Source organism: Oratosquilla oratoria, chromosome 10 (genome assembly GCF_046742065.1).
Source record: "Oratosquilla oratoria isolate Oo_2021 chromosome 10, ASM4674206v1, whole genome shotgun sequence".
NCBI classification, from domain to species: domain Eukaryota; kingdom Metazoa; phylum Arthropoda; class Malacostraca; order Stomatopoda; family Squillidae; genus Oratosquilla; species Oratosquilla oratoria.
The window spans coordinates 24,327,753-24,347,411 of NC_134786.1; the positions used below are offsets into that span (position 1 = coordinate 24,327,753).

The 19,659-nt window shown below is 40.0% G+C and overlaps 1 protein-coding gene across 2 annotated transcripts in view; it reads left to right on the top strand.

The window, feature by feature from the left end:
- The window catches only part of LOC143029157 (minichromosome maintenance domain-containing protein 2-like), a 134,653-nt gene that overhangs the window by 73,398 nt on the left and 41,596 nt on the right, over positions 1–19,659 (top strand). For both annotated transcript variants that reach the window (XR_012966773.1, XM_076191635.1), the window contains exons 11-12: positions 3,575–3,779; positions 15,135–15,279. Coding sequence is in view for 1 of the 2 variants with exons in the window: in XM_076191635.1 (XP_076047750.1) it covers positions 3,575–3,779; positions 15,135–15,279 (350 nt within the window). In the remaining variant the exon portion in view is untranslated. The remainder of the gene's footprint in view (positions 1–3,574; positions 3,780–15,134; positions 15,280–19,659) is intronic.

The window sequence follows — 19,659 nt, forward strand, 5'->3', positions numbered from 1 at the left end:
TGGGACTTCATCAGGGATGTTTTATGTCACCCTGGCTGTTCAACTTATACATGGATGGGGTGGTGTGGGAGGTAAATGCAAGGGTAGTGGGTCAGGGATTGGAGATGTTTAAAGAAAATGGAGAAAAGTGGGAGGTGAGCCAGCTGTTGTTTGCGGACGACACTGCGCTTGTAGCAGGATCAGAGGAGGGACTGAGGAAGTTGGTGACAGAGTTTGGGAGAGTGTGTGAAAGAAGAAAGCTGAAGATAAATGTGGGTAAAAGTAAGGTGATGAGATGTACAAGGGGTGGAAGTAGCAGTAGACTGGAAGTGAGCATTAAGGGAGAGCAACTAGAGGAAGTGGATAGTTTTAGATACTTGGGTGCGAATGTGGCAGGAAAGGGTGGGGTGGAGGTGGAGGTAGAATGTAGATTGAGAGAAGCAAGTAAATGCCTTGGTGGATTAAAAAGTGTAATGAGGAATAGACATTTGGGAATGGATGCTAAGAGGAGATTGTATGAAGGTGTGATTGTGCCAAGATCACTGTATGGGGCAGAAACATGGAACATAAGAGAGGAAGAGAGAAGGAGTTTGAGATGAGGTGTCTGAGAAGTATGATGGGGGTTACTAGGCTAGATAGAGTGAGAAATGAGGAGGTGAGGAGGAGAACAGGGGTGGTAAGGGAGTTGGGAGTTAGGGTGGATGAAAGAGTATTAGGATGGTTTGGACACATGGAAAGAATGAGTGAAGAAAGACTAGTAAAAGAGGTATGGTTGGCAGATGTGGAGGGAGTGAACATGAGGGTGTGATCTAGGATGAGATGGATGGATGGGGTGAAAGGGGCTCTGGGAAAGAGGGTAATGTCTGTTGAGGAAGGATGGGAGAGGACAGAAGACAGGGGTGAATAGAGAATGGTTGTACATGGATGATGTTGTGATGCATGAGGTGGAATGGGTGGGGGGATGGGGGGTGAGGTAGTATGTGTGAGAAAAATTTGATGCAGCCCAAAGGGATTTCTCCCCGTCTTCTCCTTTTCTGCATGAGGGGACGGAGAGGGGGGGTCGCCGATTTAATGAAGTGGCCTTGCTGTGGATGTGCTGTGTCTTGCGACACTGCCTATGACCCAGGGCAGTGGACAGGATGGAGGGATGACCCGTCATCCAGGAGGTGCCAAGATAAGAGGGAGAGTAGAGGGTGGAGGGGAGTGGAGTGTATTTAGGGATGGAATGGGTGGGAATGTTTTTTATGCCATTTTCTTTTTGGCTACCTCCCTTGTAAGGAGGAAAAAGCCTTTGGTATGTATTAACCCATGGAATGTGGCAATACTCAGGTGAGTCACCATATGAAAAAAAGTTTCATTGAGTTTTTTGTTCCTTTTTGGATTTCATTCCCAGACACCGCTTTTTTTTTTTTTCCGCCATTTCCTGCATTCCATGGGTCAAATATTAGATAGTAGAGACTGAGATAGGTTCAGGTTTTGCTATTAAGTTAGGATTAAGAAATTGATTAATAAAATTTACACATTAAATGATTCAAGTTACTTGAAGTTAGTAGTTACATCAAAATCTATGAAATAGGTAATTTTTAACTTCTTTATCATCTGATAGAAAATAAAACAATCATACATTAATAATCATAAAGTGGGCAATCAATAAGCACTTTATTAAGTTCATTCAATCAGCATCCAACAGCTCAACAACTGGCTCATATAAATCTACATAAATTATAATGCAAGTAAAAATCCTTGTTTAATTACTTTATATCAAAAACTGATATATTGTAATTACTGTATATAAATTAGAATCGGCATTGGTATTGCCATCGGCAACTAAGAGTGAATAGGAATCTGCATCAGTATAAGCATCGGCAACTAAGAGTGAAAAGGAATCTGAATTGAAAAAAAAAAAAAAAAAAAATTTAATCAGCACACCCCAATTGAAAAGTGTAATGAGAAATAGAGATTTGGGAATGGATGCTAAAGAGAGATTGTATTTACCTAGTTATATTTTATGGAAAGGGGACACTCATGGTGTCCTGCCTTTGTATCTTGCAGTGTCTAGTTTGCTTTTAAATTCATGAATGGTTTTTGCACACACTATTTTTTTGCCCAGTTTGTTCCAAGTGTCCACCACTCTATGTGGAAAACTTTTTCTTCAGGGCTCTTCTATAACTATGTTTTTTTATTTTCTTTCCATGTCCTCTTGTGATTCTCTTGTCCCAGTTTAACAAAGCTTTGCTATCAAGTATTCCTGTGCCCTTCATGATTCTGTAGATGGTCAGTAGGTCGCCTCTCTCTACTTCTTTGCTCCAGAGTCAATAACTCCAGTTTAGCTAGTCTCTCCTCATATGACAAGTTTGCAAGTGCAGGGGCCATTTTTGTGGCTGCTCTCTGGATTCTTTCTATTTTCTTTATATTCTTTTTGGTACTGGATGACCACAATGTTGCCGAATATTCTAGTCTAGGCCTTATCAGTGTAACTAATATTTTTTTAATAATTTCTTTGTCCAAATATATAAATGCCACTTTTATAGCAAGTTATAGGATTCTCCGACAGTTTTGTTAATCTGTTTTTCATAGGACAAGTTGGATCCTACTTTCTTTACCTCCTTAGTTCCAATTTTATATTATCCTGATATTCTATTTTTACTTTTTCCAAACTCCATTATGCTACACTTTTTAATGTTGAAGTCCACTTCCTATTTCTGACTCCAGTTCCATACCTTATTCAGGTCTTCCTGTATGAAGGAGTAATTGTGCCAACAACACCGTATGGGGCAGAAACATGAAACATAAGAGATGAAGAATTTGAATGTGTTTAATATGAAGTGCCAGAGAAGTATGGTAGGGGCTACTAGGTTGGATAAAGTGAGAAATGAGGAGGTGAGGAGGAGAGTAGGGGTGGAGAGGGAATTGGGAGATAGGGTTGATGAAAGAGTATTGGGATGGTTTGGATATATGGAAAGAATGAATGAAGAAAGATTAGTAAAAGAGGTGTGTAAGGCAGAGGTGGAAGGAGTGAACATGAGGGGGCATCCAAGGATGAGATGGATTGATGTGGTAAAAGGGGCAATGGGAAAGAGGGGAATGTCTGTTGAGGAAGGGAGAAGACAGAAGATATGGGTGAGTGGAGAATGGTTGTGTATAGATGATGCTGTGATGTATAGAAAGGAGTGGGTGGGAGATGAGGGAGGTGAGGGAGTAAATGTGAATAATATTTTGATGCAGCCTGAAGGGGTTTCCCCTGTCTTCTTTTCCATGAGGGGACAGAGAGGAGGGTAACCAATTAAATGAGATGGCCTTGCTGTAAATGTGCTGTGTCTTGCTACATTGCTTCTGACCCAGGGCAGTGGGTGAGATAGGGGGATGACCCATCATCCAGGAGCCAAGATAAGAGGGAGGGAGTAGGGTGAATGGGAGTGGAGTATGTGGGGATGGAATGGGTGGGAGTGAATTTTATGCCTTTGCTTTTTGGTTACCTCCTTGTAATGGGTAAAAAGCCATTAGTATATGTATGTATGTATGTATGTAAGTACAATACAGTGTATCAATTGTCATAGCTTTCCTAAATTTGATATATCTAACCTTTTCTCCACAGCTCTGGAAAGTGGTCAGATCAGAGTCCATGTGCCAAGACACCTTCAGACAAGCAAAGGGGGCATACATCTTAGCAAACAGTATCCTCTTTCATCAGCAGTGTGGGCTATGTATAACACAGCATATTCCCGCAGTACCACTTCAGCTGTTCACACAGACGCCCTTCAGCAGGCTCCAGGAGTTAACTTGTCGAAGGCCATATCTGAGTAAGATGACATCAACAATGGTGAAAGGTTCTGTATATACATTAGAAAAGTATATGGATTGTTATGAAAAAAATTCTAAGCTGAATATGAAGTGATGATTTTTTTTGTCCCAGGTGATTTTTTTTTGTTTTTTTTTCTTGCTGTACAAGAGGAAGTGTGATTATAGTAGTTTAAGAGGGATCAGAATGTCGAAAGTTGTTAAAATATATGAACATGTTTTGATTGAGAGGAATAAGAGATTAATGTATGTCAAAAGTGAAAATCTCAATATGATAGAAATAACCGAGACATGGTTAAATGGTGGAGAGTTTGAAGCTGAATTTGATATTGCGGGATTTAAACACTTTCATCAGGTAAGAAACGACAAGAAAGGTAGGGGTGTTCTTTTGTATGTTAAAAGCAATGTCCATGCCTGTGTTTTGGAGAAAGTGAAACAGGATGCATATGATAGTTTGTGGGTAGAATTAACCCAAGCAAATGGCCAAAAAATTAATGCACATATAATATATAGGCCAAAAACATTATTATTAGCAGACAACAAATTATTGTTTTAAGAACTATCTAGTTTCTGCAAATTGGGACTAACTGATAATGGGTAATTTCAATTTCACTGACATTGGTTGGATGACCCTCGAACATGGCCATATAGGTAGTCACTTAATATATTTTCTCAGTAACAATTACTTACTTCAGCATGTAAAAGTGCTGTATTTCTTAATGTTGAAGTTCATTTCACACTTCTGACTCCATTCCTGGACAAAGGATGGAAATGGAGTCAGAAGTGTGAAGTGAACTTCAACATTAAGAAATGTAGCATATTGGAATTTGGAAAAAGCAAAAATAGAATATCATGTCAATATAAAATTGGTACAAAGGAAGTAAAATAAGTAAACTCAGAAAGGGACTTAGGAATAACTCAAACAACATGACACCAGACAAACATGTCAACAAATTAGTCTTAGAAACTTTTAACTTGTTAAGATCAATGAAAGTAGCCTTTGACTACATGGATGAAGAAATGGTAAAGAAAATACTAGTTACACTGATAAGACCAAAATTAAGTTTGCTGCGACACTATGGACACCTAGTTAAAAAAAAAAACAAAGAAACTAGAAGGAATTCAAAGAGCAACGACAAAGATGGCACCAACACTCTCCAATTTGACATACAAACAAAGATTGGATAAACTAAATCTACCAACCCTGGAACAAAGAAGAGAAAGAGGTGATTTGATAACCATGTACAGAATTATGAAAGGGATGGAAATTCTTGATAGAGATGACTTACTAAAGTGGCACAGAAGAAAAAGAAGAGGACACAAGAAGAAATTTAAGAAGGACAGTTACAGAAGATATCTGAAAAAGAATAGCTTCCCACACAGAGTGATAGATATCTGGAATAAACTGAATGAGAAAACAGTAAGTGCTAAAAATACACATGACTTTAAGGACAAGCTGGATGTGGAAAGATACAAAAGTGAGTCACTACAAGCATAGCTCTCTTCCCATAAAATACATTTAGGTAAATACAAGACATGGAAATTTACTCAATCTATTGATCACTAGCCACAAAAGCATGATAACCAATGTAGAAGGTGGTGAAGCTATTGCAAGTAGTGATCACAAATTAGATTCACACTGCTAACAAATTTTAGAATAGATGCTTGTGTATCTGAAATACCCAATTTCAGTAAAGCTCAGTTCATAGGACTACATCAGGAGCTTCAGCTTACAGATTGGGAGGAAAAATTAAGTGAAAGACCTGTAGATCAGGTGTGGGAAATATTTCAAAATATGCTTACTAAGATGATTCATACTTACATCCCATTTAAGGACAGATGCCCCACCACCCCCCACCCCCCACCCCAAAATCAGACTCGCCCAAAATGGCTTGACAAACTGAAAAAGGTATTGCTAAAAAGAGACAGGCTTATAAGAAATGCAAGTGCTCAGGTGCACCTAATGACTATCAAAGTTATGTAATAATACAGAGAGATTTAAAAAAGACAATAGAAAAATGAAAACAATACAAAATAAATACATACATACATATACCTAGGCTTTTTCCCCCTTACAAGGGAGGTAGCCAAAAAGGAAAAGGCATAAAATCACTCCCACCCATTCCATCCCTGAATACACTCCACATCCCTCCACCCTCTCTTAGCACCTCCTGGATGACGGGTCATACCTGCACCTTGTCCACTACCCTGGGTCTGAAGCAGTGTCGCAAGACACAGCACATCCACAGCAAGGCCGCTTCATTAAATCAGCGACCCCCCCCCTCCATCCCCCCATGCATAAAAAGAGAAGACGGGGAGAAATCCCTTTGGGCTGCGTCAAATTTTGCTCACACATACTACCATTCCACCTCATGCATCACAACATCATCCATATACTACACATTCCACCTCATGCATCACAACATCATCCATATACAACCATTCTCCATTCACCCCTGTCTTCTGTCCTCTCCCATCCTTCCTCAACAGACATTACCCTCTTCCCTAAAGCCCCCTTCACCCCATCCATCCACCTCATCCTAGGTCGTCCCCTCATGTTCACTCCCTCCACATCTGCCTTCCATACCTCTTTTACTAGTCTTTCTTCACTCATTCTTTCCATGTGTCCAAACCATCCTAATACTCTTTCATCAACCCTATCTCCCAACTCCCTTTCCACCCCTGTTCTCCTCACCTCCTCATTTCTCATTCTATCTAGCCTAGTAACCCCCATCATACTTCTCAGACACCTGATCTCAAACACATTCAAACTCCTTCTCTCTTCCTCTCTTATGTTCCATGTTTCTGCCCCATACAGTGCTGTTGGTACAATCACTCCTTCATACAGTCTCCTCTTAGCATCCATTCCCAAATGTCTATTCCTCATTACACTTTTTAATCCACCAAGGCATTTACTTGCTTCTCTCAATCTACATTCTACCTCCACCTTCACTCCACCTTTTCCTGCCACATTTGCACCCAAGTATCTAAAACTATCCACTTCCTCCGGTCGCTCTCCCTTAATGCTCACTTCCAGTCTACTGCCACTTTCACCCCTTGCACATCTCATCACCTTACTTTTACCCACATTTATCTTTAGCTTTCTTCTATCACATACTCTCTCAAACTCTGTCACCAACTTCCTCAATCCCTCCTCCGATCCTGCCACAAGCGCAGTGTCGTCCGCAAAGAACAGCTGGCTCACCTCCCACATTTCTCCATTTTCTTTAAACATCTCCAATCCCTGACCCACTACCCTTGCATTTACCTCTCGCACCACCCCATCCATGTATAAGTTGAACAGTCAGGGTGACATAACGCATCCTTGACGAAGTCCCACCTTTACCTCGAACCACTCACTCTCTCCATTTCTAATCCTGACACAAGCTCTACTACACTCATAAAAACTCTTGACAGCTCCTAGAAGCTTTCCTCCTATACCATATATCTGCATAACCTCCCACAGTGCCTTTCTGTCTACCCTATCATAAGCCTTTTCCAGATCCATAAAAGCCCAAAAAACATCCTTCCCCTTTCCTATAGCTTTCTCACATATTTGTCTTACCACAAAGATCTGATCTACACAACCTCTACCCATCCTAAATCTACACTGTTCCTCACCAATTACGCCCTCTGTTCCTCTCCTAATCCTCTCAATCAAGATCCTCCCATAAGCCTTCCCAACTACACTTAACAAGCTAATCCCTCTGAAACTACTACATTCACACTTGTCCCCCTTTCCCTTGTAAAGTGGAACTATACAGGCACTCCTCCAGTCCTCTGGCACTCTACCCTCTCTCCAACAAACATTAAATAACCTCACCAGCCAGTCCACCATCACTATACCTCCTTTTTTTAGACATTCTGCATGGCATCCATCCAGACCAGGTGCCTTACCTGCTTTCATCATCTTTACAACTGCCTTCACTTCATCCTTCCTTATTTCTCCTCCATTTTCCTCACTCATCATGGTCATTTTCTTAGCATTCCCCACTGCAACTATCTTTCCCTCCCTATCCCCCTTCACATTTAGCAACTCCCTAAAACACTCTGCCCATCTTCCCCTTACTGCCTGCTCTTCCATTAACATCTCTCCATCTGCACCTTTTACCTTTTCTTCTCTACTTGATTCGCCTCCTCTTCCTCTCTTAATTTCTTTCCAAAACATCTTTTTATTACTTTCAAAATTTTCTGTCATACTCTTACCCCACTTCACATCTGGTCTCCTCTTTGCCTCCTTTACCTTTTGCTTTACTTCTCATTTCTTTTCTTTGTACCTCTCATATGACACCCTTGTCCTATTTTGTAACCAATCTGTGAAAGCTCGCTTCTTCTCTTTTACAACCTTCTTTGTTTCCTCATCCTACCATTCACTACCCTTCTTTCTATTTCCTCCTGTCCTTCTTGTTCCACACACCATCCTTGCATACTTTGTGACTCCCTCCTTGAACCATCCCCAATCCTCCTCCACACCTAGCTCTACTCTATCCTTCACTCCCTCCCACTCCTCCTTCAGCTTCTTTCCATACTCCTTCTCCTTTTCCTTTTCATTTAAAGAGTTCACTCTAAGAACCTCCCTACCTTTTGTCCCTTTCCTCTTTCTCCATCTATCCTCCACTCTCAACTTACCTTCCACCAAAAAATGATCTGATATTCCCCCACCCTCTCCCCTTAGCACATGTACATCCTTAACTCTTCCTATCATAATCCTATTTACCACTACATAATCCATCAACGCTCTATCTACCACCCTTCCATCCACCACCCTCTCCCATGTGTACTTATGCTTGACTTTCTTCCGAAACACTGTATTTGCTATCATCAACTCTCTTTCTAGACACATTTCCACCATCAACTCTCCACTACGATTTTTTCCTGGAACTCCACATTTCCCAACCATTCCATCAATTGGACCATTTCCTACCCTAGCATTAACCTCTTCCCTCCGGGACACATCGCACGTCTGGCAGCATTAGCTGCCTGACGTGCCATGTCTCGAAATAATAATCGCATTATAAAAAATAAAGTCAGTGCTAAATTGTCCGTTCTCTTTCACCCGTGTATTTTGATAACCATAGAAAACTGATGAAGCCAGTTTAGAGAGAATGAAAATTACGTAGGTACAACTACAATAAATATAATCAAGATGGAGACTTCGGCATCAGCGAGTATCTACTTGCTCCTCATGCCGCCTACATAGGCGGCACCGTATGGAAGTGGTTAAGGTCTCCCAGTACTATTACATTGACATTTCTCCCTAAATCCTCTATGCACTCATTTAAATCTATCCAAAAAGCCTCCCTTTCTTCTACACTCTTCTCACTGCCAGGCCCATATGCACTTACAAAGACCCACATCTCCTTTCCCAGTTTCACCTTCATCCACATTATCCTTGAGGAAACCTCCTTCCACTCCACTACACGTTTACCTATCTCTTCACTTACTAGAATAGCCACCCCTTCCCTCCCTCGCCCTCTCTTCACTCCTGATAACCTCCCACTTACTCTCCCAAACTTACACTCACCCTTCCTGAAAGGGAAGGGTGAGTGTAAGTTTGGGAGTGTTTCACTTATTAACGATTCCATACCTGATATCTTTTTCCGCGTTAGCTCCGGACCTCCGGCTGGATGACCACATTGTGAACAGCTGCCCAGGATGTAACACTTCACCCCATACCATACAACACATAATGGAAGACTGCATTATACACAATCATGCACGCAAACAAAACAACATACACTCTATAAAGGATTTGTGGGAAAACCCAGTTTCGGCTGTGGCATTCCTTGGGGAGATGGGACTGCTCGGACAGACAGTCTAGGGAACGACAACAACAACAACTTAGTTTCACTCAAAGCCAACACATCCATCTTTCTTCTCACAAACATACTACGTATCTCCTCCCTTTTACTCTCATCTGTACCACATCCACGCACATTAAAAGACCCAGACCCTCATATGCCTTTACTTTTTGTTTAGGAATGTCCCCTGTGGGGCTATAAGGAGAAGGATGCCTAGTTCCAATCCCGTCCTTTTCTTCTCGCCTCTTACGATCCAAGTGGAAATACTTGGTGGCAATATTTTTTTCCCCCACCACAGGGAATTCCCCCACCACAGAAAATGAATACTCAGAGAAATGGTACAGGACAGCAGCAAGGGGTTGGGGGACAGCATAACGGAGGGACAGTCGTAGTATAAAAGTGTCATCATTTCTCTATGAACAGAGTTTTCCTCTATCATAGACAAAATGATGTGTGGCTCTGGTCCATAGGGGTGCCCCATATAGACCCTAAAGTATCAACTGCATGCTACTTTGCCACAATAACAAGCAGCCAATACCCCAGACGGGGAGGTAAATATCGCTGATAAATCCAAAGAGAATCCCAAAGAATTCTATAGTTACAATAGAGATAAAAGCTTATTAGGAACCACATTGGTCCACAATTATCTGCTGACAGTCAACTAGAATATTCAAATGAAGGAATGTGTGACATTTTAAACAACTAGTATAGCTCAGTATTCATAAATGAAATGCCTCAAAGTGAACTCCAAACTGAAACCTGTGAAAAGTCTAGGGTGAACTTACTACGGTAAATATAACAAAAGAAAAATTAAAAGGTGTATAGAAAAACTCAAAGTTAAAGCACCAGGACCTGATTGTTGGCATCCAAGAATCTTAAAGGAAATAAAAAATGAGATTGTTGTTCCATTAGAAATTTTCAAGAAATTCATCATATTTAGAAATGTCACCAGAGAATGGAAGCTAGCTGATGTTACTTACATATTCAAAAAAGGTGACAAAAAGAAACCAGATAACTAGAGGCCTATAGGCTTGACTTCAGTCATAGGAAAAATTATGGAAACTATCATCAGAGATGCTTTCGAACATCATTTAGAAAGTAACTGTTTGATAAATGATAGCCAGCATGGATTCAGACGGAAACATTCTTTAATGACTAACTTGAATTCTACAACAAAGTCATCTTGAATTATGACAAAAGAAACAATATATATTTAATATATCTAGACTTTGCTAAAGCTTTTGATACTGTCCCCCACAAAAGACTAATTACTAAATTAGCTTCATGGAATAAGTGGTAGCCAATTAAGTTGGACTAGTAATTGGTTGAATGATTGAAAACAGAGAGTTATAAATGGCAAAACTTCTAGATGGAAAATGTTAAGAGTGGAGTTCCTCAGGGTTCCATTCTTGGGCCACTTCTATTCATAGTATGAATAAATGCTAGATACTACAGACTGAAATCTCCAAATTTACATGCATGCCGACAGGAGCATGGCAACAGGAGACCTTTTGATCCATAACTAGGTCAGATGCAAAAAAAATTATGATAGATAAATAAATGAATAAAAATTATGATAATAGAAATGATAATAAATAGAATAAATAAATGCATAGGTATAATTAGATAATAATCAAACAGGTAAATAGTAAATAATGATAAATTGACATATAACTAACAATAAAATGAAAATCAAGCAAATAATAAACAAACAGACAAATAACAACCAAATGAATAATATAAATGGCAGTCATTACATCATCTTGCTTAGGTGTTTATCTAAATGAATCTTAAAGCTTCGAACTGAACTACATTGCACTGCCTCTGCAGGGAGTTTATTCCATTCATTAACTACACGGTTGGCAAAGTCGTTTCTACCCACTTCCAAATTAAATCTATTTCCTGACAGTTTGAGACCATTATTTCTTGCTGGATTCTCATTTAGTGTGAAAATGTTGTTACTTTTGATGTCAATTCCCATTAGAATCTTAGACCTGTATCATGTCACCTCTGATGATACAAAGCCGTGCGGAATGGCTAATGATCACTTAAACCAATTATACTGTATATTCAAGAAGATTTAGATAAACTATAGCAGTAGTCTGAAAAGTGGCTAATGAAATTTAACACAAGTAAGTGCAAGGTAATACACAGGTAAAAATAACAGTAAGTACGATTACAAGTTATTTGGAAATTCATTAACAAAAGTGAATAGTGAAAAAGATATCAGTGTAATTATCAGTAACAATCTTGAATCATCTAAGCAGTGTATTTCAGCCTCTGAGAAAGCAAATAAGATTCTAGGATTGATTACATGATCTTGTGACTTCAAAAGTCCATCTCTCAATAACAACCTATATAAATCATTAGGTCATCCATATTTGGAATATGCTGTTTCTGTATAATCACTAAATCTCATTAAAGACATTGACAGATTGGAAAAAGTACAACGGCAAGCCACAAAACTGATTCCAAATATAAAGAATAAATCATAATTTTTTTTTTACCAAAATATATGAATCTGTTAAAAAAAAAAAGAAGGCATAGACTCAGGAGGTGACTTGATATACTGTATATTTCCATGTATAAGACGACTTTTGTATAAGACGAGGTACAAAATTAGAGCAAATTTTTATGAATTTATCTCATATCGGTAGTATAAGACAACTGCTAAATTACAAAAGCATCAGTGTATCAAACCTACCGTACAAAAAGAATTGTTTTGATTACGTTTATCAGCTGTTTTTTCCGCTTTTTCTCTTCTTTCTCATTACTTAACTGTATCCTTATACCAGATAAATTACTTACAGTATCCTTATAAATTCAAAATAAATTAAATAACAAAGCAAATCATGTATCATGATTTTCTGAGAACACATGTCAACTAACAAAAATTATTTGTTTATGCTCCTGGTTCGTTCCTGGTTCAACTACTGTAATATATTTTTTTATTGATAAATAAACGTTTTATGCACTGTAATCCAAAATTGTTATTTTCAGTCTTAAAAATTACTGAAAAGTTAGCGAAAGAAAAAGGTTGCTATGAATGCAACCAGTGCTCGATGTTTACATTTTTTTCAGCTGTGTTAAATGTGTTTACATAGAGTAGTTAAAAGTACCGTAATTTCATTAATATAGAATTATTCCTCAAATTTATTAACAATTGCCATTTACTATAAAGATATGTCAATAATACATACATACATACATATACCAAGGCTTTTTCCCCCTTCCAAGGGAGGTAGCCAAAAAGAGAAAGGCACAAAAACACTCCCACCCATTTCATCCCTAAATACACTCCACACCCCTCCCACCCTCCCTCTCATCTGAGCACCTCCTGGATGACGGGTCATCCCTGCACCCTGCCCACCGCCCTGGGTCAGAAGCAGTGTCACAAGACACAGCACATCCACAGCAAGGCCGCTTCATTTAATCGGCGACCCCCCCTCTCCGTCCCCCCTAGCATATAAGGAGAGGACGGGGAGAAATCCCTTCGGTCTGCGTCAAAAATTACTCACACATACTACCCCACCCCCCACCCCCTGCCCATTCCTCCTCATGCAATCACAACATCATCCATATACAACCATTCTCCACTCACCTCTGTTTTCCGTCCTCTCCCTTCCTTCCTCAACAGACATTCCCCTCTTCCCCAAAGCCCCCTTCACCCCATCCATCCACCTCATCCTAGGACGTCCCCTCATGTTCACTCTCTCCACATCTGCCTTCCATACCTCTTTTACTAGTCTTTCTTCACTCATTCTTTCCATGTGTCCAAACCATCCTAATATTCTTTCATCAACCCTATCTCCCAGCTCCTTTTTCACCCCTGTTCTCCTCCTCACCTCCTCATTTCTCACTCTATCCAGCCTAGTAACCCCCACCATACTTCTCAGACACCTCATCTCAAACACATTCAAACTCCTTCTCTCTTCTTCTCTTATGTTCCAATAATATATAAGGTAAATATGGTTTAATTACCTTTATTACCAGTTCTTATCATAATGTGAATCATTTCCTGTATATCGGTGGTTATCGGCAGGCTAGCCTACCAAGTCATCTCACGTAGAATTCAAGGTCTGATTTTTATACATGGACTTACATAGACGAATTTCTGGAAGAGGCCCTAATAGTAGTATAAGACGATCCCCAATTTTAAGGGGTGAATTTTTGGATTTTAGGGTTGTCTTATACGTGGAAATATACGGTAGGTCTTCAAGATTCTTAAGGGAATTGGCAATATCAAAAGTGACAAAAATTTCACAATGAATGACAATCTGGTAAGAGATAATGGTCTCAAACTGTCAGGAAATGGATTTAATTTTGAAGTGGGTACAAACAACTTCACCAACTGTGTAGTTCAATTCAAAGCTTTAAGATTCATTTAGATAAGCTAAGCAAGATGCTGTGATGCTTGCAGTTTGTTTTGTAATATTTGTTTGTTATTATTTGTCTGTTTGTTTATTATTATTTGCTTATCATTTATTATTAGTTATCCATCAATTTATTATTATTTACCGTACTATTTACCTGTTTATTATTCAACTTTACCTATTTATTTATTTATTTTTCTTATTATTTATATTATTATAATCTTTATATATATATCTAATTATCATTATTTTATATTTTTTTTGCATCCAACCTAGTTATGGACCAAAAGGTCTCCTGTTGGCATACTCCTTTGTAATCCTCAGTAATCCTTTGTACAGTAATATGGTTGTGTAAATCAAGTTTTTTTGTGACAAATGAAACTTGAAGAAGGCATATGATAGGGTCAACAAAGAAATTTTGTGGATTGTGTTACAACCATGCAGCCAAAATTTTTTATATGAGTAGTAGGAGATATGAGTTTCAGGAATGGAGAGATTGAGTGTTCTGAAATAAATGTACAGCTATATCAGGGTTGTATGATGTCACAATGGTGGTTCAATGTGTATATGGATGGGGAGGTAAGAAAGGTATACACAAAAGTACTAAGCAGAGATTTGGAGTTAGCAGGTGAGAATAAAAGGACATAGGAAGTGAACCAGTTGTTAGTTGTAGATGCCAGTGTATTTGTATCTAATTCTGAGGGGAGACTGAAACATCTGGTGAATATATAAGAGAAAAAAATTAATAATAAATGTGGGTGAAAGTGAAGGGCAAGAAGCTTGAGAATTAAAGTATGCACTTATCATGTTTTTCATGTTTGTGGCTATGCCTTTGATGTAAGACTAATTGATAATAAGCAAATGAATGAAAATTAATACTCAATTAAATTCCTGGTCTTACAATATTATTCTTCATACACATTTGCTTATAACAAATTGATATGAGGTATATGTTTACACTGATTATTCCAAGCTCTACCTTTTTTTAGACAGTGAATCTTATGTGTTTTTAATATAAATAAGAACACAAATTACTCCCTACCCAGAAAAGATGGAAGTTTGAATGCTTACTATACACAGGGACCCTCAAAAATATTTATGATTAACTACCATCTTATTGGCAGTTCCACACTGCTTTTACTTAATAGGGCTGCCACTCCATTCTATATGTATCTTTCCCCAGTGTGTTTGATTTAGTTGTCTACACAGAGACAGCCGACAGTAGCCAGGAGAATGCAGCTGAAGATGTGTTAATCTTACACACACTCTGCAAAGCAACAAATAATGAGGAAGAGCCTTCCTTGCTTCAACCAGAAGAGCTATGTGAGGTATTGGTACAAGGTGTTTTTGTAGGTTAAGTGGTCCACTGTGAGGTGATTTAGTAAGTCTTAGAAATCAGTAATAGATACCTGCAATTGGTAGTCCTGAGAAACAGATTTCCTGCCACCTGTTTTCAAAACCTGTGAACATGCTTACCTACATTAGTGTATACCCAAGGGACTAATAATATATCTAGCTATCCGTATACCAATGGCTTCTTCCCCCTTATAAGGGAGGTAGTCAAATCAAGGCACACACCCACTCCCACCAATTCTACTCCAATCCACTACCCTTGTGTCCCTCTAATCTTAGCTCCTCGTGGATGAAGGGTCATCCCTGTTTTCTGCCAACTGCCCAGGTCAGAAGCAATGCAGTAAAACATGACTCATCCACAGCAGGGCCACTTCACTTACACAGCAACCCCACCTCCCTTTGCAGAAAATAGGTGGACTGGTTGGTGAGGTTATTTAATGTTTGCTGGAGAGAGGGTAGAGTACCGGAGGACTGGAGAAGTGCCTGTATAGTTCCTCTTTACAAGGGAAAAGGGGACAAGTGTGAATGTAGTAGTTTCAGAGGGATTAGCCTGTTAAGTGTAGTAGGGAAGGCTTATGGGAGGATCTTAATTGAGAGGATTAGGAGAGGAACAGAAGGAGTAATTGGTGAGGAACAGTGTGGATTTAGGACAGGTAGAGGTTGTGTAGATCAGATCTTTGTGGTAAGACAGATATGTGAGAAAGCTATAGGAAAGGGGAAGGATGTTTTTTTGGGCTTTTATGGATCTGGAAAAGGCTTATGATAGGGTAGACAGAAAGGCACTGTGGGAGGTTATGCAGATTTATGGGATAGGAGGAAAGCTTTTGGGAGCTGTCAAGAGTTTTTATGAGAGTAGTAGAGCATGTGTCAGGATTAGAAATGGAGAGTGAGTGGTTTGAAGTAAAGGTGGGACTTCGTCAAGGATGCGTTATGTCGCCCTGGCTGTTCAACTTATACATGGATGGGGTGGTGCGAGAGGTGAATGCTAGGGTAGTGGGTCAGGGATTGGAGATGGTTAAAGAAAATGGAGAAAAGTGGGAGGTGAGCCAGCTGTTGTTTGCGGACGACACTGCGCTTGTGGCAGCGTCAGAGGAGGGATTGAGGAAGCTGGTGGCAGAGTTTGGGAGAGTATGTGATAGAAGAAAGCTAAAGATAAATGTGGGTAAAAGTAAGGTGATGAGATGTACAAGGGGTGAAAGTGGCAGTAGACTGGAAGTGAACATTAAGGGAGAGCGACCGGAGGAAGTGGATAGTTTTAGATACTTGGGTGCAAGTGTAGCAGGAAAAGGTGGAGTGAAGGTGGAGGTAGAATGTAGATTGAGAGAAGCAAGTAAATGCCTTGGTGGTTTAAAGAGTGTAATGAGGAATAGACATTTGGGAATGGATGCGAAGAGGAGACTGTATGAAGGAGTGATTGTGCCGACAGCACTGTATGGGGCAGAAACGTGGAACATAAGAGAAGAAGAGAGAAGGAGTTTGAATGTGTTTGAGATGAGGTGTCTGAGAAGTATGGTGGGGGTTACTAGGCTGGATAGAGTGAGAAATGAGGAGGTGAGGAGGAGAACAGGTGTGGAAAAGGAGCTGGGAGATAGGGTTGATGAAAGAATATTAGGATGGTTTGGACACATGGAAAGAATGAGTGAAGAAAGACTAGTAAAAGAGGTATGGAAGGCAGATGTGGAGAGAGTGAACATGAGGGGACGTCCTAGGATGAGGTGGATGGATGGGGTGAAGGGGGCTTTGGGGAAGAGGGGAATGTCTGTTGAGGAAGGAAGGGAGAGGATGGAAGACAGAGGTGAGTGGAGAATGGTTGTATATGGATGATGTTGTGACTGCATGAGGAGGAATGGGCAGGGGGGTGGGGGGTGGGGTAGTATGTGTGAGTAAATTTTGACGCAGCCCGAAGGGATTTCTCCCCGTCCTCGCCTTATATGCAAAGGGGGACGGAGAGGGGGGGGTCGCCGATTAAATGAAGCGGCCTTGCTGTGGATGTACTATGTCTTGCGACACTGCTTCTGACCCAGGGCGGTGGGCAGGGTGCAGGGATGACCCGTCATCCAGGAGGTGCTCAGATGAGAGGGAGGGTGGGAGGGGTGTGGAGTGTATTTAGGGATGAAATGGGTGGGAGTGTTTTTATGCCTTTCCCTTTTTGGCTACCTCCCTTGGAAGGGGGAAAAAGCCTTGGTATATGTATGTATGTATGTACTTTGTCGAAGGCTTTTTGTAAGTCCAGGAAAGTACAATCAGCCCATTCATCTCTTTCTTGTATTATATCTATTAGTTTTGAGTAGAAACAGATTAAATTTATAGCACATGATCTTTCCTGTCTGAATCTAAATTGTCTCAAGTTTATCATATTGTTTTCTTCCAGATGTTTTACCCATCTATTCTTGATAATTTTTTCACAAATTTTGGCTACAGTGCTTGTAAGGGAGACCAGTCTGTAATTAGTTGGTTCTTCCTTGTTTCCTCTTTTATATACTGGTACAATGTTGGCATATTTCCAGTCTTTTGGTATTTTTCCTTCTATGAGTGAGCAACTTATTATGTTATATATTTTGTCCATTAGTTCTTCTTTGCATTCTTTTAGTATCTAATTTGCAATTCCGTCCAGGCCATGTGATTTCCTAATGTCAATTGATCCATTCTTTTTGCATTATTGTTATTTCCCTCATGGGGGAATATCTCACTTCATTTCCTTCGTCCCAATGCTGTACTTTTTCTCTAGTGAAAACTGACTTGAAATGATTGTTCATGACTTCGGCCATTTCTAGATCTTCTGCATATTCTGTATTTCCATGGCATAGTTTCCCCATTTCCCATTCTTTTTTTTAAGTTTACCATTCACATATCTATAGAATAGTTTGGATTGATCTTTACATTTTTCTATGATGTAAAAGGGTGCTTGTGCCTATGACACTGTATGGTGTGGACACTAGGAATTTAAGAGAGGCAGAAAGGAGAGGTTTAAATGTGTTTGAGAAGAAGTGTCTGAGTAGTAGGGTATGGGTTACAAGAGTGGACAGAGTGAGAAATGAGGAGGTGAGCAGGAGAATGTGGGTGGACAGGGAGATGACAGATAGGGCTGATGAAAAAGTATTGGGATGGTTTGAAAGAATGAGTGAAGAAAGATAACCATAAGAGGTGTGGAAAGCAGAGGTAGATGGAGTGAACTTTAAGGGACCACTGAGAATGAGGTGAATGGATGGAGCGAAATGGGTTTTGAGGAAGAGGGGAATGTCTGTTGAATAAGGAAGGGTAAAGGCAGGGGATAGGGGTGAGTGGAGGATGGTTATGTGTGGATGATATTTTGATGCTTACCTCCCTTTTTCAGACATTCTGCATGGCATCCATCCAGACCAGGTGCATTACCTGCTTTCATCATCTTTACAACTGCCTTCACCTTATCCTTCCTTATTTCTCCTCCATTCTCCTCACTCCTCACTCTCATTTTCTTCGCATTTCCCACTGCAGCTATCTTTCCTTCCCTATCCTCCTTCACATTTAGCAACTCCCTAAAATATTCTGCCCATCTTCCCCTTACTGCCATCTCTTCCATTATCATCTCTCCATCTGTACCTTTTACCTTTTCTTCCCTACTTGATTCGCCTCCTCTTCCTCTCTTAATTTCTTTCCAAAACATCTTTTTATTACTTTCAAAATTTTCTGTCATACTCCTACCCCATTTCACATCTGCTCTCCTCTTTGCCTCCTTTACCTTTTGCTTTACTTCTCTTTTCTTTTCTTTGTACGTCTCATATGACTCCCCCGTCCTCTTTTGTAACCAATCTGTGAATGCTCGTTTCTTCTCTTCTACAACCTTCTTTGTTTCCTCATCCCACCATTCACTACCCTTTCTTCTATTTCCCCCTGTCCTTCTTGTTCCACACACCATCCTTGCACACTTTAAGACTCCCTCCTTGAACCATCCCCATTCCTCCTCCACACCCATCTCTGCTCTATCCTTTACTCCCTCCCACTCCTCCTTCAGCTTCTTTTCGTACTCCTTCTCCTTTTCCTTTTCATTCAAGGAGTTCACTCTAAGAACCTCCCTACCTTTTGTCCCTTTCCTCTTTCTCCATCTATCCTCCACTCTCAACTTACCTTCCACCAAAAAATGATCTGATATTCCCCCACCCTCTCCCCTTAGCACATGTACATCCTTAACTCTTCCTATCATAATCCTATTTACCACTACATAATCCATTAATGCTCTATCTACCACCCTTCCCTCCACCACCCTCTCCCATGTGTACTTATGCTTGACTTTCTTCCGAAACACTGTATTTGCTATCATCAACTCTCTTTCTAGACACATTTCCACCATCAACTCTCCACTACGATTCTTTCCTGGA